Genomic DNA, 20,990 nt, shown 5'->3' on the forward strand with positions numbered 1-20,990 from the left:
GACATTTTAAACAAAGCAGATCACTCAGTTTGCGGACACCGCTGGATTAGGCTGCATTCTTACCACACTTTTTGTTTTTGAAAATTCCTCCCTAGCATGATATCAATCTGAAAGAAATGACACTGGCAGATCCAATGAAAATACTGCTGCTGTTTGCAGTAACTTTTGTTTCTAGTCTCACTGTGAAAAGGGGATGGAATAAGAGAGCCTGCCTGAATTCCCCCCCAGGAGCACGACCTTTACCCATCCTTGGAAATCTCCACCAGCTGAACCTGAAGAGACCTTACCGAACTTTGCTTGAGGTAACACTTTCAAATGCAATGGACTGGGCAGGCTGTACTTGATCTCATAGTTGTGAATGGCACGGCAGATGGAACAATGCAAGCTAAGCAAAATGCGGAAGTCCCCATTTTTAGAAGCAGTGCGCACTGCGAGGGGAAACTCTTAATGCAGACAAAGCGAGGGTAGCACGGCTTAGGAGTTAGCTAGTCAGAGCTAGACTGAAAGGTGGCAATATCACAATGGATAAAAACTGACCATCTAGCCGTTGACTTACCATTGACTTCAGCCTATCTGGGATCAGGCCCTTCAGTCCTGGAGCCCTGCCCCATGGGACCCCCTGCCTGCAGCAGGAGCGGGTGGGGCATGTCTGGGGATAAGCCCCTCTGGGGTCCTCCTGCCTCACACAGAGGTGCTGTGTAAGTTCCCGATGGCCGCGGGGGCACTTTCAGCCACTGAGCTGAAGTGGTCTCTGAAGAGTCGCTCCATGCCCCTGGGGAAAGACTAATCCAGTGTTTCTCAAGCGGCCACAAGGGGGTTTTCCTGTGGCCATGACAGCCTCCTAGGCGGTGATGGGGGAGGGGGAGACGGCAAAGCATTGGCACAGCCCCTGGAGATGGTGGTGCTGAGGGACAATGCTGCAGGAGGAAGTTGAGTTCTCTTCTCTATCTATGGGGGTTTTAGCCCTGGGGTGGTTGGGAGGTGGGCTCCAGCAGCAGGACTTAGGGAGACTGGCTGTGCAGATCGGGGCTCCAGCCATGGTGCTTCGGGTGCCAGGACCTGGTTCCTGCCCCCAGCTTTGGGCTCTGGCCACTGGCACTGACCCCAACCCTGGCCATGCATCTCCTGCCCTTTTCGGGCACTGACCCCCAACTCTGGCCATGCGGTCCCAGCCTTCAGCCATGGGGCTTCAGTTCAGCTTCCAACCCCTGGCCATGCAGTGACAGGCTCCAATCCCTGGCTCTGGCCACATAATGACAGCCCCGGGCTCCAACCCCCAAACCTGGCGACAGCTGGTGGCCCGGACACCAATAGCGAGACGCACGTTCTAACCCCCTGGCTGCTGATCCCAGGTGCCAATCCCCAGTCTTGGCTACCAGCAGTGGGTGCTGGCCCAGGGTGCAGATCCTCGGCTGTGTGGCAGCAGGTGCTGACCCTGGGCTCCAGCCTCCAGCCCTGGCTGTGCAGCTCCTGCCCCCGGCTCCAGACTCTGGTCGCGGGCACTGAGCCCTGGCCACATGGCAGTGGCCGCCAACCCCCGGCTCCAGCCCTGCAGCTGTGGGGCTCACCACCCACCTTCATCTCCCCTGCCCCCGCTGCCTCCCCCGGCTCACATCCAACCTCCCTCCCCATCACCCTGGATCACACTGCCGTCCTGGCCCAGCATTCATCCCTCCATCACACCGGGCTCCCGCTGCCTCCCCCCAGCCCGCATCCATCCCACCATGACTCCTGCTGCAGCTCCCTCTGACCTCATCCAGGGCTTAATTTGCCCTGGGGCTTGCTGAGAAAAGTGATAAATGATATTAACAAACATGCAATTATCACTTTTCACAACAGAGTTACTAGCTAGCTGGGAGGCTGTGAAAGTGATACTTGTATGTTTGCTAATATCATTTATCACTTTTCACAGCGTTCCAGGTAGCTACTCAATGTCACCTGAAAAGTGATTAAAATTAACAGACATGAACATACCACTTTTCACAGTAATATTTTTATTATTGAGTCTGCAAAAAAAACCATACATAAATTACAATGATGTGGATTTATATATGCGTATATTCCTTTAGAATCATAGAATATCAGGGTTGGAAAGGACCACAGGAGGTCATCTAGTCCAACTCCCTACTCAAAGTAGGACCAATCCCCAAATGGCCCTCTCAAGGATTGAACTTACAATGCTGCATTTAGTAGGCCAATGCTCAAACCACTGAACTATCCCTCCCCCATTTGTTTTTCCTAAAGCTAATTAAGTACTTTAGGACAAAGTGTCAGTGCGTCCACCAGCAAGAGTTGGTGGCCGCATCCTAGGGCCACCAAAAAAATGTGATGTGAGAACTCCTGGACTAATCTCATTACTCGTATTTCCTCACAAATCAGTTCCTGGAACTCCTTTTACCTGCTCAGAATTCCCTCCCCTTTGGTTATGTTGGTGCCCAGAACTGTGTAGAGTAGTCATATGCCATGACATGCACCTTCTGCATATGCTGTCCCAGGGCCCCATCTAGTACAGGCTTCCTACTGAGCTTAGCACTTGCTTACTGTGTGAAACTGAAAGGTGGCAATATCACAATGGATAAAAACTGACCCTCTAGCCGTACCTTTGCATCACTATAACACAGGAAGGTGGAGGCTCCCTGGGTCACAACTGAGTTGCCTCAGATTGGGTTTTCTGCCACTGGCATTCTAGTCTCCTTCCTTGTTGCATCATAAACCTCAATCACCCTGCAAACTCCACAGGCACCAAGGGAGGGGAAAGTGTGCTGACAAATGGAACCGGGTTCAAGGAAGAGCAACAGAAACAACTAGAGGTCTGGAAAATGCATCATAAAAGGAGAGACCAAAGAAGGCTGGTCTATTTCACCAAGGGAAGGTTAAGAGGTGACTTGATAGTTTAGAAGCACCTGCGCAAAGAGAAGGTATCTGACAATAGGGGGTCCCTGAAGCTAGCCGACAAAGACATAATGAGATCCAGTAGCTGAAAGACCAAAAGTATAACTGGCTTCAAAAAAAGAATTAGATAAGTTCATGGAGGATAGGTCCATCAGTGGCTATTAGCCAAGATGGTCAGGGATGCAACCCCATGGTCTGGGTGTTCCAAAACCTCCAACTGTCAGAATCTGGGACTGGATGACCAGGGCAGGATCACTCAAAATAGCCCGGGAAGGTTCATTCCCTCTGAAGCATCTGGCACTGGCCACTGTCAGAAAACAGCACACTGGGCTAGCTGGACCATTGGTCTGACCCAGTGTGGCCATTCTTCTGAGACAGCCCCTGTGCTGAAGAGCTTATATTAGATGGACTGTAACAGTCACATCTCATCACTTGCCTTTTGCTGTAACCCAGGCCCCATCCTTCATCTCTTCCTTTTCTATTTGGGCCTTGATCCTGCAGCAGGATCTGCTAGCACAGACCCCTATGCCCATGCAGTCATGTGGAGCCCAATGGTACGTAGATTTTATGCCCCTTGGAGCAAGGCCCATCGTTATGTTCTGTGTTTGTATAACATCTAGCACAATGGAGTCCTGGTCCCTGACTGGGGCGCCTAGATGCTACGGTAACAAATAAATAAATAATAAATAATAATAATGAGAGTCCATGCAGACAGAAGGCTCTGCACAAGCAGCTTTCAAGGCAAGATTGGAGCCATAGATTGTCAGCTATTCGGGGCGAGCACTGTGTATTCCTATCTGTCTGCAAAGCACGGAGCATATATTTGGTGATATTCATAATATCAACAATCACAAGCCCATCTACAGAAAAACCACTGATTCACTTTGGCCTTGAAATAAATGTACAGTGTAAGAACTAGGCTCAGTAAAGTTGGTCACAAAATAATTTGTTTATTGTTCATTGTTTTGTGAAATCCTGACAAATGTAAATAAAAAATCATTTTTGTTAAATTTGTATGTGTGAAAAGGAAATAAGTTCCTGTCCAGCTCTAATGGTCAGTATTTGCTGCTAACTGGTATTCTGTAGCCCATTATACTGTCTGTAATTGCTGTATGCAGGTAGAAGTGGATATAGGTCCCGTACAGAATTCCCTCCTGAGGGCAATTCCCAGGGAGCCAAGCAGTGTCTCATTTGTAGAGATTTTTGTTTTTAAACAGGGTTACAAAGCTAATGAATTTACATGATAAGTTTGTCATAGACATTAGTGCAAAGCCTGGTCCCATGTTTCAATAAGTAGGACACTAGCCTAGGCCTTGGAGACTTGTCTTCCCTGCTCTGCCAAAGACTTCCTGTGTGACCTTGGGCAAGTCACTCTGTGCCTCAGTTCCCTGCCTGTAAAATGGGCTGATAGCACTTCCCTACCTCACAGGGTGCTCTGAGGGTACTTTAAAGATTGTTTCAGTGGGCGTTGGACACAGTCTATGTACTCAGCATTCTTAAGCTCTATGGCCACATTATAGCAAAACTTAAAACCTTACGATGCTTTTTCCAAACAAAATAAACAGCAGCAGGAGAGCAGCCGTGTGTATAACTGTCTCTTGTCCGGATGCTGAACCTGGCACTTGTTCAGTCAGCTATATTTGCAGGAGGATGGAAAGAAACAGCTCTTGCTTATATGCTTTAAAATCAAATTGAAACCCAACAATTGTGATAACAGTAGCATGGAAACATATAATGGTTTTTTTCCCCCGCCCTATATTTAAGCTGTCTGAGAAATATGCCCCAGTCTTCAGCATTCAGATGGGACCCAAAAATATGGTGGTGCTGTTGGGATACAAGATGGTGAAGGAGGCTCTTGTGAACCAGGCAGATGTGTTTACAGAAAGGCCTAAAATCCCAATATCTGAAAAATTTGCAAGAGGAAATTTGCAAGAGGAAATTTGCAAAGAGATTTCTTTGATCTCTTACCTAATGATAAGACTGTTTTATGCTTTGACAATTGGAAACATTCTTCTTCTGTCAGGGATCTTTTCTGCAGGGCTGAGAAATCGGAATAGTTTGTAGAGTATAAATTATTACTTGTATACTTCCATTCAGCAGTTTTGTTGCTGCCAAAGATAAGACCAAGACACTGGGGACTCAATACAAAAGTGTTACAGGAGATATACAAAGGGGCATTATTAAACAGATGGAGTAAGTCCCTCCCTGTCTTTGGGTGAAAGAAAGAGGCACAGTAAATGTAATATAAGGTAACAAAACCAAATCTGCTAGGTGTAAAGAAAGGAGATAGAAGACTTGGCAAACATGTCATACTCTTTGCACTAAACCCATGCAAGTTACAACAGTTACAAAAAGACTCAAAGAAAAGGATTGGGCGTGCCAACTACTGCCTGTCTGCACTGCAGAATGTGTACACTAAACAACCCTACTTTCTTTTTCAATAACCCCGGAGGCAACAGAGTATCTGAGCTTTGCAGAGTTCCATGACCCGACAGGTTTGCAGGAACACAGCTGTTTTCTCTTACTAATCTGCTGACTATACGCCTTTTTCATGACAGCATGACAGGTGAAATATTATCTGATGGAGCCACATCAGCCCCCTTTAACATCACCAATGGCGTGAAACAAGGATGTGTTCTCGCTCCTGTCCTATTTAACCTGTTCTTTGCATGTGTCCTTAACCATGCAATGAAAGATATGGACCGAGGTATATACTTGAAATACCGGCATGATGGTTCACTTTTTGACCTCCGTCGCCTGAATGCAAAGACTAAGACAGTGCAGAAATTCCTTCTTGAGGCACTCTTTGCTGACGACTGTGTCCTCATGGCTCACACGAAAATGATCTTCAGCACATTGTCAACAAGTTTGCTGAGGCCTCGCAACTTTTCGGACTAACTATCAGCCTCAGAAAGACAGAAGTTCTCCATCAACCTGCACCTGGATCGACTGCTTCTGTCCCGAGTACCTCCACTGATGGCACTCAGCAGAAAGTTGTGGAGAACTTTAAATACCTAGGTACTGTCATATCCAGTGATGGATCACTGGATAATGAGATCAACGCACGAATATCCAAAGCAAGCCAGACACTTGGCTGTCTGCGTGTCAAAGTTTTAAATCACCACAACAGCCGGATGTCAACAAAACTGCTTGTGTTCACAGCTGTTCTTTCATCTCTTTTGTACGGGTGCGAAACATGGACACTATATAGGCGTCACATCAAGCAGCTCGAAGCATTTCACATGCGCTGCCTCCGCAACATCATGAAGATCCGCTGGCAAGACAAAGTGCCCAATCTCGAGGTCCTCGAGAGAGCCCAGATGACAAACATCGAAATGATTATCATGAAGTCACAGCTACATTGGACCGGTCATGTCAGCCGCATGGATGCCAACAGAATCCCCCGTCAGCTTCTGTATGGTGAGCTCTCCCAGGGCACCGGCATATAGGTCGTCCATGGAAACGTTACAAGGACACCATCAAAGCCAATCTGCAGTACAGCAGTATCAAACCTAGGGACCTTGAGGACGCCACCAGTGACAGAACACAGTGGCGTGCAACAGTCAGAAATACCTGCATCGCCTTTGAGGAAGACCGCTGCCGGCGTCTACAAGAGGCACGCGAACGATGTCACAGAGCATCAGCAGCACACAATTCACTGACTGCAAACTTCCCATGCACCATCTGCAGCAAAATGTGCACCTCTAGAATTGGCTTGTACAGAGGGCACATCATAAGACCAACAACTGATGATCTGCACAGATTTGTCATGACTACCAAGAAATCTGCTGAGGTTGCTGCCTTTAAATCCTGTATGCTAACTCCCCATTCAAAGCTTCCTCTTTGAATTCACCTCCCTGGTCCTGGCTTTCCCTGCATCCTCCCAGATCCTGCTACAGGCTTCCCTGATAACCCTGCACTGATCACGCCACTGCTCAGCTTCACCCAATATCTTCCTTGGTGGCTAAGTACCCTCCTCACTCCCAGCTTCTTCCTATGTGGGTGGCCCAAGAAACTCCCAGCTTGCAGCTGCCATCCTCACTTGCCACCACCTTGGGTGTTGCAAACAGAATGCAACAACGCCTAACTCTTAGTCACTTAGAAAATCCCAAGAACAGCACTGCGATCCACAAAGCCTGAGTTCGGCACACAGGTTCCCTCTACAATGAATGGGGGGAGCTAGGCACCTTGCAAGTGATTCACAAAAGCCAGCATCCTAGGCAAGGAACTGCCTAAATTAGCCAATGGGCGATGTCCGAAGCCCTGCCCCCTCACTGAGACAGGTTCCTAAGTATGGGCTGCAGGGATGCACCTAGCGCTGCTAGCAATTCACAAGCAGAAACCCCTTTCCTGGAGTCAGGCAGCTCAGGTGCTTAACTCAGTGTTAGCTGCCTGCCTCACTCCACACAAAACAGTAGGAGGAGATGTTCGTGCCATGCCCCTCCTTACAGCTTCTAGTCCAGTGCTTAGAGCGCTCACCTGTATCTGGGAGACCCAGGTTCAATTCCCACTTCAGGCAGAGGGGGAACAAAAGACTGGAAAAAGCATCTCCCACCTCTCAGGTGAGTGCTAGACCCACTGAGCGATGGGATATTCTGAAGTAGGGCTCTCTCAGTCTCTCCTGCTGAAGCTGTTCCTCTTTGGAGAAGAGTCTTTGTGCCACAGGGGAGAGAATGAAAATCTCTTAGCCTGGTGGTCAGGGCATGGATCCAGGGGCCACTCCCCCTGCTCCAGTGACTAATTATTTATTCAAAGTGGAACAGTTTCAACAGGAGATTGAAGGAGACTATCCCATAGCTGGATGGTGAGCGCACTCTCTTCAGCAGACCCCTGTTCAAATCTCTTCTCTGCCTTGGGGAGGAACTGAAACTGGGTCTCCCACATCCCAGGTGAGTGCTCTCACTACTGGGCTAAAAGTTATAAAGTGGGTACCACCTCCTCTGCCTCCTCTATTGGGCTTGAAATCTGAGATAGGCAGGTGAACACCCCAGGTCATGGATTGCACTGGGGCTTAGGTAGGAGAAAAGTGTCCAGAAAGAGGCAGAAACATAGGAGCCTCGGGAATGTTTATCCTGAAAATTTAGACACAAATGAGTTCAGGGACTTACAGGGTTTATCAGGATCTCAGTGGAGCCTAAAATTAGTAGTTAGGAGCCTAAACCTCCCTGGGGTATAGGCCCCTAAGTATTTTTGTGAATCCCCGCATAAGATCTTATAGACCATAGAAATGTAAGGCTGAAAGGAACCTTGAGATCATCTAGTCCAGCCCCTGCACTGAGGCAGGATGAAGTACAAGCTTGTCTTACCTAGCCACATAACTTAATACAGGACCAAGTGAAGTTGAAAGCAAAGCAGCCCTTACGATAGAATTACTCTTTATGCGCAATTAATAGCTACTTGCTGTGGACAAGTTTATAGTGACACAATAACCTTGTCACAGGGTCCACTCACTGTTGGGGAACCGTCTCCTGGCCTCTCTGGAGAGTAGCTCTTTCCAGGGCTGATGCTCCCTTCATACCCTACTATCCTTCTCTCTCCCAGTCCATGTGACTGCAGGTGCTCCTTCTTTGTGACTTGGGCCTCTTCCCAGGTCCCCATGCATCTTTCCCTGCTCTGGGGTAGCAAAATCTTTTCTAACAAATGGGCTGAGGAAGCCGTCCCAGTCACTGCCCAGCTAGTGCCACTTCCCTGCCACCCATAGTATCATAGAATCATAGAATATCAGGGTTGGAAGGGACCTCAGGAGGTCATCTAGTCCAACCCCCTGCCCAAAGCAGGACCAATCCCCAACTAAATCATCCCAGCCAGGGCTTTGTCAAGCCGGGCCTTAAAAACCTCCAAGGAAGGAGATTCCACCACCTCCCTAGGTAACACATTCCAGTGCTTCACCACCCTCCTAATGAAATAGTGTTTCCTAATATCCAACCTAGACCTCCCCCACTGCAACTTGAGACCATTGCTCCTTGTTCTGTCATCTGCCACCACTGAGAACAGCTGAGCTTCATCCTCTTTGGAACCCCCCTTCAGGTACTTGAAAGCAGCTATCAAATCCCCCCTCATTCTTCTCTTCTGGAGACTAAACAATCCCAGTTCCCTCAGCCTCTCCTCATAAGTCATGTGAGGAGCACACTGTTGACTCATATCCAGCTTCTCGTCCACTGTGACCCCTAGGTCCTTTTCTGCAGAACTGCTGCCTAGCCACTCGGTCCCTAGTCTGTAGCAGTGCATAGGATTCTTCCGTCCTGAGTGCAGGACTCTGCACTTGTCCTTGTTGAACATCAGGATTTTTTTGGCCTAATCCTCTAATTTGTTTAGGTCCCTCTGTATCCGATCGCTACCCTCCAGTGTATCTACCATGCCTCCCAGTTTAGTGTCATCTTCAAACTTGCTGAGAGTGCGGTCCACACCATCCTCCAGATCATTAATAAAGATATTAAACAAAACCGGCCCCAGGACCGACCCTTGGGGCACTCCGCTTGAAACCAGCTGCCAACTAAACATGGAGCCATTGATCACTACCCGTTGAGCCCGACGATCTAGCCAGCTTTCTATCCACCTTACAGTCCATTCATCCAGCCCATACTTCTTTAACTTGGTGGCAAGAATACTGTGTGAAGAATACTTCTACTAGGGGCTTCCTGTCTTTATAAACCCAGCCTAGCTCCTCCCTCCTCAGCTAGGCTCCCTCAGTTAGTCAGGGATTCCTTAAACCACCTGGTTCCCCTCAGGTGTGACTTGTCTGGTTAATTGGCTCCCTTCTTAGCCTGCATTAACCCCTTCAGGAAAAGTGTTGATGGGAACAGGTGTAATAGGGAGACAGAAAGACTGAATTAGTTCAAACGAAGAGGCCTAGGGATATAACTCAAGGACTGTGTTAAGATTATGCCTTGTTAACAAGCATGGGACCAGAAATCAATGAACTAAAACCGATGTGTTGGCAATTACCGTATTTTCCGGCGTATAAGACGACTGGGCGTATAAGACGACCCCCAACTTTTCCAGTTAAAATATAGAGTTTGGGATATACTCGCCGTATAAGACTACCCCTCTTCCAACGCACACCAAAAAAAAATTAAAAAAACATCAGATTTGATTTCAATATGGTAATTTTAATTCAAATGCTTATGACATGCAGGTACTTAGCAGGAAAACTGTCACTTATAAACATAAGGCTGTTTGTCATCAAACATGTAAACATAAAACAGTGCAAGTGGATTAAACTTTTCCTAATTCACTCTAAAGCTGAAAGGAAGGATAAGACAATAAACCCATGGGAGCTGCCATGCTGTTTGTTTTCTAAGCTGTCAACCAAACTGGAACTGATGATGATAGGAGGAAGATAACAAACAAGAGAGAGAGAGCAAGGCTTGGTCTACACTAAACCCCCAAATCGAACTAAGGTACGCAACTTCAGCTACGTGAATAACGTAGCTGAAGTCGACGTACCTTAGTTCGAACTTACCGCGGGTCCAGACCCGGCAGGCAGGCTCCCCCGTCGACTCCGCGTACTCCTCGCGGTGAGCAGGATTACCGGAGTCGACGGGGAGCACTTCTGAGTTCGATTTATCGCGTCCAGATTAGACGCGATAAATCGAACCCAGAAGTTCGATTGCCTGCCGCCAAACCAGCGCGTAAGTATAGACAAGCCCCAAGTGCCGGGCAAGTCCCTGGCGAGTTAGCAACGCCCATCATAACTGCAAGCTACGGTATTTTTACAGGTTTTGCTGGCGTGACAGTTTCCCTTTAAAAGCCTTCAAAATCCTCCTGTTCGTCATCTGATATCATAAGTACATCAATGACATCTTGTGATACATTTGTAAGGCAGTCATCGTATGGATCGAATTCCATATCAGATGGTGTGGTCTCAGCTTCGGCTTCCTCTTCATCTTGCCACAAGTAGTCGTCCTCCATACCATCTAATGAATTTGATATGCCACACTTCTTGAAAGACTTGATTACTGTTTCTGCATCAATATCATTCCAGGCTTTTATGACAAACTTGCACAAAACATCCAACTGTGGAGCACGCATGTTTCCTCCTTTTGTGAATGACTTTTCGCCACTAACCATCCATTCATTCCACTGTTCTTGAATGCGATCTTTAAATGGCTTGTTTAGGCACACATCCAGTGGCTGTACCAACGATGTCAATCCTGCAGGAATAACTGCCGCATCTGTGTTTAGTCTTGCAAGCATTTGCTTGGTGCTGGGAATTAAATGAACATATCCCACACCAGTAGACTACATTTTTGAATAAGTCCACCTGGTCGCCTGCTCCATACATTATCAAGCCATAGCTTTACCCCGTCTTCATCCATCCAGCCTTTTTCATTCACATGTACAAAACAACCAACAGGGAACTTGAATTTCGGCATTGTTTTTCTTTTAAAAATAATCATTGGTCTCAGTTTGGCGCCATCAGCTGTGCATCCTAGTACCACTGTAAAACTGGACTTCTCGTGTCCTGTTGTTTTAATTAAAATTGTTTTTTCACCTTTTTGATGGACAGTTTTATTTCCAACCATATCAAAATTCATTGGAGTTTCATCCATATTTCCAGTCCCGAACCATCTTTTCTGTTACTCCATATTGGCTTGCAGCAGCGCAGTTATTATGTTCCATGGCAAAGTTTACCACTTTAAGTTTGAAACTGGCTTCATATTTCTTTCTTCTTGCTGGTGGAGCCATGATGGGGTTTTGACTGTTGGACATTTGTATACTGTACTGTATGTACTGGTGCTATACTGTATGAACAGGTACAGATACTGGTGCTGTACTGTATGTGGTACCCAGTATACAACAACCAGCCAATCATGGCAAGCGATGTACCTTACCGGCGATTGGCTGGTTGTTGTATACAAAGCCTGCTTGGATTGGTCAGCTCTCCCTGCCTGCCCAGCCCTCCCTGTCTCCAAGACTATCAGAGCGGTAGCGCAAACACGCCTCTTTCACCCGTCTGGCCCGCCCTTGTATCCTATTACCTCCTTCTCTGCCTCTCAGATCTTGCACATGCGCACCTGCGCCGCTTCACTGCAGTCCTCAGGAGCGAGATCTGAGAGGCAGAGAAGGAGGTACGGTAATAGGATACAAGGGCGGGCCAGACGGGTGAAAGAGGCATGTTTTTCTGGGCACAGCGCCGCTCTCTCTCTTTTTTCCATACCCCGGGCGTCCCGGACGCCTGCAGCTTGCTCCGCCCTTCACTTACACCTTCCCGGTGAGGCGCCCCCTCACCTCGTCATCGGGCGGGGATGCGGCCGCGGCCGTTTTTGAGCTCCCCCCACCATATGCGGCGACCGCAGATTCTCCAGTCCGGCTCGGAAGTTTCAGCACCCGCCCTATAAGACGACACCCGGCGTATAAGACGACCCCCGACTTTTGAGAAGATTTTCCTGGGTTAAAAAGTAGTCTTATACGCCAGAAAATACAGTAGGCCTAATTGGTGGACAAAATAATGAGAGGATGGGCTATTCCACACACCACTCCCTTTTGGAGTTCTTAAAAAAAGTAAAGACATGGGGGGGGGGAGGGGAAGAGATGGACAGAGGAGTACGCTTCTTGACTGAAAGACAAGAGAAAGAGAAGGAATGAGCTTCGCCATCATAGCTGCCACCCCAACCATCTCCTGGGACTCCAGCATCTACCGTGACACCCTGGTGCCTTCTTTGCCCAATCCTGGGAAATGTCCTGACCAGACCAAGCCAGAAAGCAGGATCCTGATGATACCTCTGGCTAAATTCCAAACATCACCTGAGATATGAGACCTTGTTTCCCTGGGGCACTGTGTTCTCCACCTTCCCTATTGTATTTTTCCTCTCCCCCTGCCCCCTTTTCCTTCTGTCTAACAGCAGTCTATAGTCAGCCAAGACTGTATATTTTACAACACTGCTGTAAGCCTATGACCAGAAAAAGACAGCTGAAAGCAATGCCCTAAATAGCCCAATACGGATACAAGTTTGCCAGGTCTCTCACTGGCTGATAAAATCATTTGCTGAGTTTGTGTTTCTCCAGCAGGAAGGTTTCAAGTGGGAGTCAACACCAGAGACAGAAGCTGCATTTTCTTTCCTTGCTGTTCTTTTCTCCCCCTTTTTGTGTGTATGTCTTGTTTTGTTGTCTCTAAAATGGGGTTGGACTTTAATAAGAGCAACACCAGCTCCAGCCCATCTTAACGGATTTCTTCTCTTTCCCCCCCAAAAGTAGTTATTACCATCTGCAATACCATTTAATTGACTATCAGAGAAGAGGTGTGTGTGTGCGCGCAGGAGGGGGGCTCTTTTTAAATACTCCCTCCAGCTAAAGGAACAGGGAACAAAGGATATTGTTAAAATAAACCTTACTTAAAGCATTTGAATTGTAATGTATTAATGGTTTTTCCTTATCTTTAATAAAAGGTTTAAAAGAGTGTGTTTGCCATGGTACTAAACAGGTTGAGGCCTCTGTATAACAAATGCCAAACCGTATTCAACACCATATAATATTGGACAGTGATTGGAGCAAGTTAACACCTGTGACTCTTTGGGCCCATATACTCCCTCTAAATTGATACAATAGATGAAAGCTACTCTATAAATGTAATACAGGATTATTAGAACTTGCTGCAGCACGTGGCTGTTTACTGCCTCCCAAGTGCCCCCTCATGGGTAGGGTTGCCTATGTAGCTACCTTGCCTCTATTTCCCCTTCATCCCGGCCCCTTTAAAAACTCACACACTCCCCAGTGACCTTCTAAACTCAAGCCTTTAATTGACTCTTCACTAGTTCTCCTCAGGCTGGCAACAGTCTGCCAAAAAAACACAACTCACACATACACACAGTTTTTCATCTCATCTTCCCTTCTTTAACAGCCAGTCACAGGCTCTCTCTGGCTAGGGCTCTGCAGAAGCCCAACTTGTTCCTCAGAACAGCTCCTTCCACCAGCCCCAGCTGGCTTCCAAACAGAAAGTACAACAGGCACCACTACAGCGTCTTGCTGCCTTTATATTGGAATCACCTGATTCCTCTTCATAGAATCATAGAATATCAGGGTTGGAAGGGACCTCAAGAGGTCATCTAGTCCAACCCCCTGCTCAAAGCAGGACCAATTCCTTCCTTCGGTGGGGATCATCTTGTAATCAGGGTTGTCTTGGGCCCAGGCTCTCCAGCCTATGGGCAAGATGCCCAGTTACACTTGGGACTGGGGTGAAATATTTTAAAATGGCTGAATAATAACTACAGCTCTGGGCAACAATGATTGCTGGTTTGAAGAAATGGACATGTGCTCAGGGTTGGAAATGGATCTTTCACAACATTGCAAGAGTTATATATGTTTTATTGTTTTCTGGTAGAAATTAGCAGGTTACAGTGGTCTCCAAGGCATAGAGTATAATACTGTTAAGATATCTATAGGTACTGCAAATAAAGATAGGTCCCATGTAACTGGCTGTATCTGGGAGGGATAAGCAGTAGGATGAAGTGAGGTTGAATTTGTGTGACTTTCCCAAGAAGCGGTAGTTTATCTGCATGGCACAGCACAGACCTTATGGGGCATTGGGGGCGTGGTAAACCCAACCGCCGGGGTGAGGTCCAGGTCTGAGCTGGTAACTCCAGGAGGAGGATGGAAAGTGAACCTCTGCAGGAGGCTTGTAAAGAAGAGGAAGAGCTCCATTTTGGCAAGAGTCTCGCCTGCACAGATCCTCCGACCTGTAACGAAATTAACCAGGGATGGAAGGATTTCAAAATTAGCAGCAACATAACAGATTTGAGTTTTAACTCTAGGAAAGAGTTGTAGATAAGCACTTAGCAATTATTAGCTGATTCATCCTCACAACACCAGTCTTAGAAAACAAGTGTTATCACCTCCATTTTATAGATGGGAAAATATGGCATAAAGTGGCTAAGTGACCTCTTTGAGGTCACTCTGGATGTACTGGACAAAGGAAGGACTAGAAATCAAAAGTTCCCCGTTCCTAGTACCTTGCTCAGTCCACCAGACCATAATGTCATCCAGGCAAGCTAGTGCCCATATGCAAGGGGACAGACAGAACCTCCTGAGCAGCCTAAAGGCCGGAAGGGAGCATGCTGTATCCTCTCTAAGGACCATTTTCACTTGCTCAAGGATTGGCAATGACAGGTTTTGGCAAGAGCCATCTCCTGCTCTCCTTTGGCTCAGGGTCCAGAGTCCACAGCCTCTAAAATTTCAGAGTGTCTGGTTCTGGATTTTGGTTAATCTCTGGAAACAATGTGATTTTCATGCTTAGTCCTTTCATGTCTCTTACTCAGCAGGGCTTAGAAATGCAATGGAAGTAGCAAACTCAACCCACAGAGACCAGAAGTGTATCTGTCTAGCCAACTGCGGAGCAGCATGGAGAGAGTTTTGCCCAGCCCTTCCTTGAATGCAAGGGCAGACTGAGATCCAACATGATGCTTTAGAAGGGGGAAGATACAAGACGAAGGCAAACTGCTGCCCTTGAAAGGAAGTTACCTGCTGAAAAAGGCATGAATGCCTCATTCTTCACAAACTTTCCATCTGTGCTGAGGAAATGCTGAGGATAGAATTCTCCAGGCTTCTCCCACTGAGTCTTGTCATACAACACAGAGGCCAGTAAGGGGATGATATAAGTACCCTGAAAATCATCACAAAATAAAAATTAGAAGAGTCAAAACTTTTCCATTGAACTTTGATTTCAACAACAAAAATAGCATTTTGTTGGCAACAAAAAAAATTGTGGAAAAATTCCATTTTTGGCAAAATTTTCCCAAAACCAATTTTTTTTTTACTGATAACCAACATTTTTAGTAAGAACTGTTTTTGAAAATAGAAAATGTTCACCAAAAATGACTTTTAAACCGAGAAACAGCTTCTCTGTTTTTTCCTGGAAATTTCTAAGAAATTAAAAAAAAAAACAACCCTCAATTAAAAATAACATCCTTAAAATAAATAATAATTAAAAAATTGCATTTTTCTACCAGCTCTAATAAAAATATCAGATTGACCATAAACTGTGAGCTTCATTCAGAAAGATAACGGGCCAGATCATCAGGTTTCATTGAGGTTTTTAAGGTCAGGCTTGATAAAGCCCTGGCTGGGATGATTTAGTTGGGGATTGGTCCTGCTTTGGGCAGAGGGTTGGACTAGATGACCTTCTGAGGTCCCTTCCGACCCTGATATTCTATGATTAACTGGTGTAAACTGGCATAGCTCTGCTCACTTCATTTGCACCAGCTGAGGATCTGACCGAGGACCAGTATCCTGCAGATATATCCCTTCCGGGGGTGCCCAGAGCTGGGGCTCTTTCCACTTCCCACCCTGCCTTGTTAATATTTCATGTCTTCATAGTTGACAAATTCTCAGGACAGCATCCCCCTGCCCTCTTTCCCATAAGCATGTCACAGGTTTGAACCAGAGCACTGCAGATACCACTGCATGTGTTACTTTTTGGTTTGTCTTATCTGAGCTCAGCAGCTCAGAAGTTTAAAGTTTGATTAGTCTGTGGATGGGAGTTGTCCAGATGAAGTCAAGAATGCTGTCAGAAGTGGTGTGGCTGGCTTCCTGCCCTATGAGCCAGAACTGACTGTGTTGGGTAGGAGGAGGTGGTGTGCTGTTGTTTGAGAAGGACTCATCACCATATGTGAAGCCAAAGTGCTCACAGAGCATTCAATCTGCTGTCAGTTTCATGATAGAACATCTTTCGTTCTCTTAAGTTAAAGAAAAAAGGAAATATTCAAAAAATATCCTCCCTTCTCATTCAAATCTTCTTATGTGATTGTGTCTCTCTCTAGGGTTGTGCTAGCGGTAGGGAGGAGAATGGCCTTCTACTTTATCAAGAGCTATCAGAGTAACTCCTTTAGCTGCAGTTAGATGAGCTGGTACTTTTGATGCTGAAGCCCCCAGGTTCAATCCCTACTGAACACCATGGTGTTTATGTGCATGAGGTCATGTGATTTCTGGTCTGGAGAAATTTAAATAATCCATTGTTATTCTGTTTTAATTGGTGAGTATGAAGGTCCTGGTAATGCGTCTGACGAAGTGGGTATACACCCACGAAAGCTTATGCTCTAATACATCTGTTAGTCTTTAAGGTGCCACAGGACTCTTTGTTGCTGGTAATTAAAGTACCTCTTAAAAAAAAAACTTACTTTAGGAATAACATAGCCATTAAGTCTGACATCCTCAGTAGTCTCATGAGGCAAGCTCATTGGCAGGATATTAGCAAACCTCTGAATTTCATGGATGACAGCGTCCGTATATGGCATTTGTATCCGATGTTCATAACAAAGCTGGGCAGATCCTATAACTCTTTCAACCTCTTCATGGACTTTTTCTGAGCAATTAAAAGAGAGTGAAAGCAGGTGCTCAGATACTATGGTGGTGGGAACCCCTATGAGAAACTAGACACAGAGAAGAAAACATACAACTGACACCCACTAAACAATATAATCCACACCCTTTAGGACACAAACATCTTGTTTCTAAAATGCTGCTGCTGACAACCTTAGTTACCTAGGCTGAAATGGAAGAAGACTCAGATGGGTAATTTGGGAGCAGAGGTAAGCATGCCTCTTCTAGCTGTGAATAGTAGTAACCTACTGAGTGCAGAGAAGGTATTGTCTCAGTGCAAAGAGTAGGGCTTTTTCTTTTAGGGTTCGATCCTGTGAGGTGCTAAACATCCTCCAATTCCACTGATTAATGAGAGTTGAGTGTGCTCTGCATCTGCTATAATCAGGCTCTTGAGGTTTGCAATACACTGTGGTCCCTTCCATCCTTACTGCAGTTCAGGATTTAGGGAGACCCGGTGTAGGGACATTAGGCAGCAAAGAGTGATTTAGTCAGAGGGAAAACTGCAGGGCCTTCTCTGAGTCCAGCAGCCTCAATAAAGAATTCCCTTTACTTTCATGACAGCCGAGTCTGTCTTCTCCCTATCGTGAAGGAGGACATCATGCCAGATGTCTTGTATTTGAACATGGGCGAGGACTGTGGTGTCTGTATGTGTGTGGACATAGTTTGTATAAAAGCACACTCAGTACATACAGAGTAGAGCAAAAAAGAATAGTCAAAAGGGTTCAGAAATCTTACTCTGAATGGCTGGGTATTTCATCATAAGCAAAAGGCCCCAGCGGAGTGTGGTGGAAGTTGTTTCCATCCCAGCTGTGAACAGATTACTCACAAGGCTTTGCAAATTCTCATTTTTGAAATGGGTATTGGGATTAGATTTTTCCTGTAAGTATGAAACTCCCAGTTAATGTTTAAAGAATATTGGCAATCAGGGAAAATCTGCCTTAACCACGCCGCACCCTTTCCCACCCCGTCGGTACCTCCTGCTGCCTGATGAGAAAGGCATCAATGAAACTTCTCTGGTCATTGGGATCTAATTGCTTCAGGTGTTTGATGAAAGTCTGCTCAGTAAAGGAGTACAGTTCTTCCAGATTATTAAAGATAGTCTTGTGATTTCCTGGTAGGAACCCAAGGGCGGGAAACATATTGAACAGCTAAAGGAAGGGAATAGCACAATTAGCCAAAGGGAACGCAGATTATAATGGTTAACAAATCATTCATGATCAACATGTGGCTTTAGAGTAATATGTATTGAGATGATAAACATGTCTTGTAAATAATAGGGCCTGTTTCTATAAGCCTTCCAGATGCAGAACTCCCACCGAGGTCAATGAAACAACTCTTGGAACTCTTCTTCTTCTTCTTCTTCATATGGTTGGGGTAGATGTACAGCAACAACTATAATTTTACATTCAGATGGTTAAGCCAGCTAGACTCCTGGGGTGTGTCTATAACCTTTTTATGCTAACACTTTATGCTGTCGCTGCTACTGGTGCTGTTGTGCTGATGATAGTAATGGTGGGAGAGCTTGTGTAGACCGGTCATCGGCCTTTTAGCAGCTGTGTCAATTAACTTAACCGGCACAAGCCGGTCAGCTAACTGATGGTGGTGAGGATTATGGACAGGGTTTTCCATGGACAGGTTATTCACTATAGGCAGGTTATTCCACCATTGCTCGTCATAAGAGTTTCTTGCTTGTTCCTCTGGAACATCTGTTCTTCTTCGAGTGCTTGCTCATATCCATTCCATTAGGTGTGTGTGCGCGCCGCGTGCACGATCGTCGGAAGATTTTTACCCTAGCAACACCGGCGGGTCGGCTGTGGAGCCCCCTAGAGTGGCGCCTTCATGGCGCTGAATATATACCCCAGCCGACCCGGCGCCCCCTCAGTTCCTTCTTACCGCCCCTGACGGTCGTTGGAACTGTGGAGCGCTGCTTAGCTGTTCTCCACTTTCCCTAGCTTATCTTGTTGTATCATAGTTGTAGTTATAGTTATAGTCTTAGAGTTTGTTGTAAGTTAGTTAAGTAGTTTTAAAGTTGTTCTAAATAGTCCAGGGGATTAAGGGGGTCGTCTCCCCCCTTTCTCCCCCGGCCGCGGGGCCGGGCTCATGCCCAACGCTCCCGGCTTCAAGCTGTGCGCCTCCTGCGCTAAACCTATGCCCACGAGCGACCCGCACGAATCCTGTCTGAAGTGCCTGGGAGAGTCACACCAGACAGATAAGTGTAAAATCTGTAAGGCCTTTCGTCCGAGAACCAAGAAGGAGCGGGACTTTCGGCTCAGGCAACTTCTGATGGAGGCGGCTCTTAGCCCGGACGCTCCTTCCACGAGCAAGGCCCCGGCACCTAGCACCTCGGTGCGCAGTGCCCCGGCGGCACCGGCTGCGACGACCACGCGAGTGGCGTCAGACAAGCCTCCCCGGCACCGGACCTCGTCGGCACCGCAGACACAGCAAGTGCCTCGGCGCCGGTCCTTATCCCCAGGGCATAAAAAAGCCCATAAGACGGGGACATCAGTGCCGAAGACGCCAGCTCCCCCAGTGTCGGGGGTAGAGCCGCGTCCACCGGTGGAGCAACGAAAACAGGTGCCTCCGGCACCGTCGACTCCGGCGCCGAGGCCGTTGAGTCCGGTGCAAATAGCGTCTCCCCCCAGGCCGGCGGTGATACAGTGCCTCCCGTCGACTCCAGAGACCTTCGCGGCGGCGAGAGACTTAATAGCTCTCACGGAGCCGGCACCGCCTCAACCACCGGCACCGACTGCACCGTTGACTCGCCCGGTCCAGTCGAGGGGGAAACCTGCCTTGATGCGCCCGCCATCACAAGGGCTGGAACCTCGGCACCGGTCCAGGTCCCGAAGCAGGTCCCCACGCCGCTCGCAGTCCCGGCACCGAATATCGTCTCGGCACCGGTCGTACTCGCGGCCAAGATCTTCTTCGCGGCACCGCTCTTCGTCTCGGCACCGACATGATCGTCGGCACCGATCAACGTCGAGACGTAGTTCTCGGCACCGTTACGGTCGGCGCTCGACGTCGAGGGGTCGCTCCCGGCACCGGGCATACTCCAGGTCCTCGTCGAGGTCCAGATCCGACTCCCGGCACCGACGAGGTCATCGGCACCGGTCGCGGTCCCGGCACCGATCGCCGGCACCGCGTAGAGATAGATCATCTCCGGACCGGCACCGTGCGGCACCGCAGCCCACCGGGATGGTTTCATCTCTCTCGGCACCGCCATGGCCGTCTAGATCGGTGTCTCGCTCCTCGGAGGACCTGTCGAGATCGGCATACCCCCCTCAAGGGCACGCCGATGAACAAAATTTCGGCCACTGGCAAGAGATGGCAGAGGACCACTCTCATGGACCATCTCACTGGTCGTTTTGGACCCCGTGGGCATACCACCAAGAGCAAGGGGCTCCAATACCATCGACCTCTCGCTCGGGTCACTCGGTTAGAAGGGCCCCAGAATCCACCATCTCTCGGCCTCCGCCAGGAGGCATGGAGGCTTCGGTGTCCACGCCACCCGACACCAGGGACCCAAGTGCAGGTGATGCCCCGGCCCAAGAGCAAGGGGATCAGGACCCCCCCTTGGATCCGGTACCACCGGAGGCATCCTCTTCCTCCTCTCCGGACGAGGCAGTGGCGGGCACTTCATGTACGGGTCCCCCTCCGATAGATCTTCGGGCTCACCAGGATCTCCTGCGTAGGATGGCCCGTAATATGGACCTGCAGGCGGAGGAGATAGTGGAGGTGCACGACCCGATCGTGAACATCCTTGGAGCAGATGCCCCATCGAGGGTGGC

General features: G+C 47.8%; 1 protein-coding gene and 1 long non-coding RNA gene across 3 annotated transcripts in view; one reads left to right on the forward strand and one right to left on the reverse strand.

Annotated features, from left to right (window-relative positions):
- LOC135982166 (uncharacterized) lies at positions 1-15,609 on the forward strand. The gene is made up of 2 exons (XR_010599366.1): positions 1-302; positions 15,147-15,609. It is a non-coding gene; the product is annotated as an uncharacterized LOC135982166 (long non-coding RNA).
- LOC101951772 (cytochrome P450 2K1-like) overlaps positions 14,180-20,990 on the reverse strand; it is a 27,726-nt gene continuing 20,915 nt past the window's right edge. For both annotated transcript variants that reach the window (XM_005314167.5, XM_065587507.1), the window contains exons 5-9: positions 18,180-18,353; positions 17,941-18,082; positions 17,004-17,188; positions 15,349-15,490; positions 14,180-14,567 (exon numbers count right to left, since the gene is read on the reverse strand). In XM_005314167.5, the coding sequence (XP_005314224.1) occupies positions 14,380-14,567; positions 15,349-15,490; positions 17,004-17,188; positions 17,941-18,082; positions 18,180-18,353 (831 nt within the window). In that variant the 3' untranslated portion in view covers positions 14,180-14,379. The remainder of the gene's footprint in view (positions 14,568-15,348; positions 15,491-17,003; positions 17,189-17,940; positions 18,083-18,179; positions 18,354-20,990) is intronic.

This window comes from Chrysemys picta, chromosome 3 (genome assembly GCF_011386835.1).
Source record: "Chrysemys picta bellii isolate R12L10 chromosome 3, ASM1138683v2, whole genome shotgun sequence".
NCBI lineage: Eukaryota > Metazoa > Chordata > Testudines > Emydidae > Chrysemys > Chrysemys picta.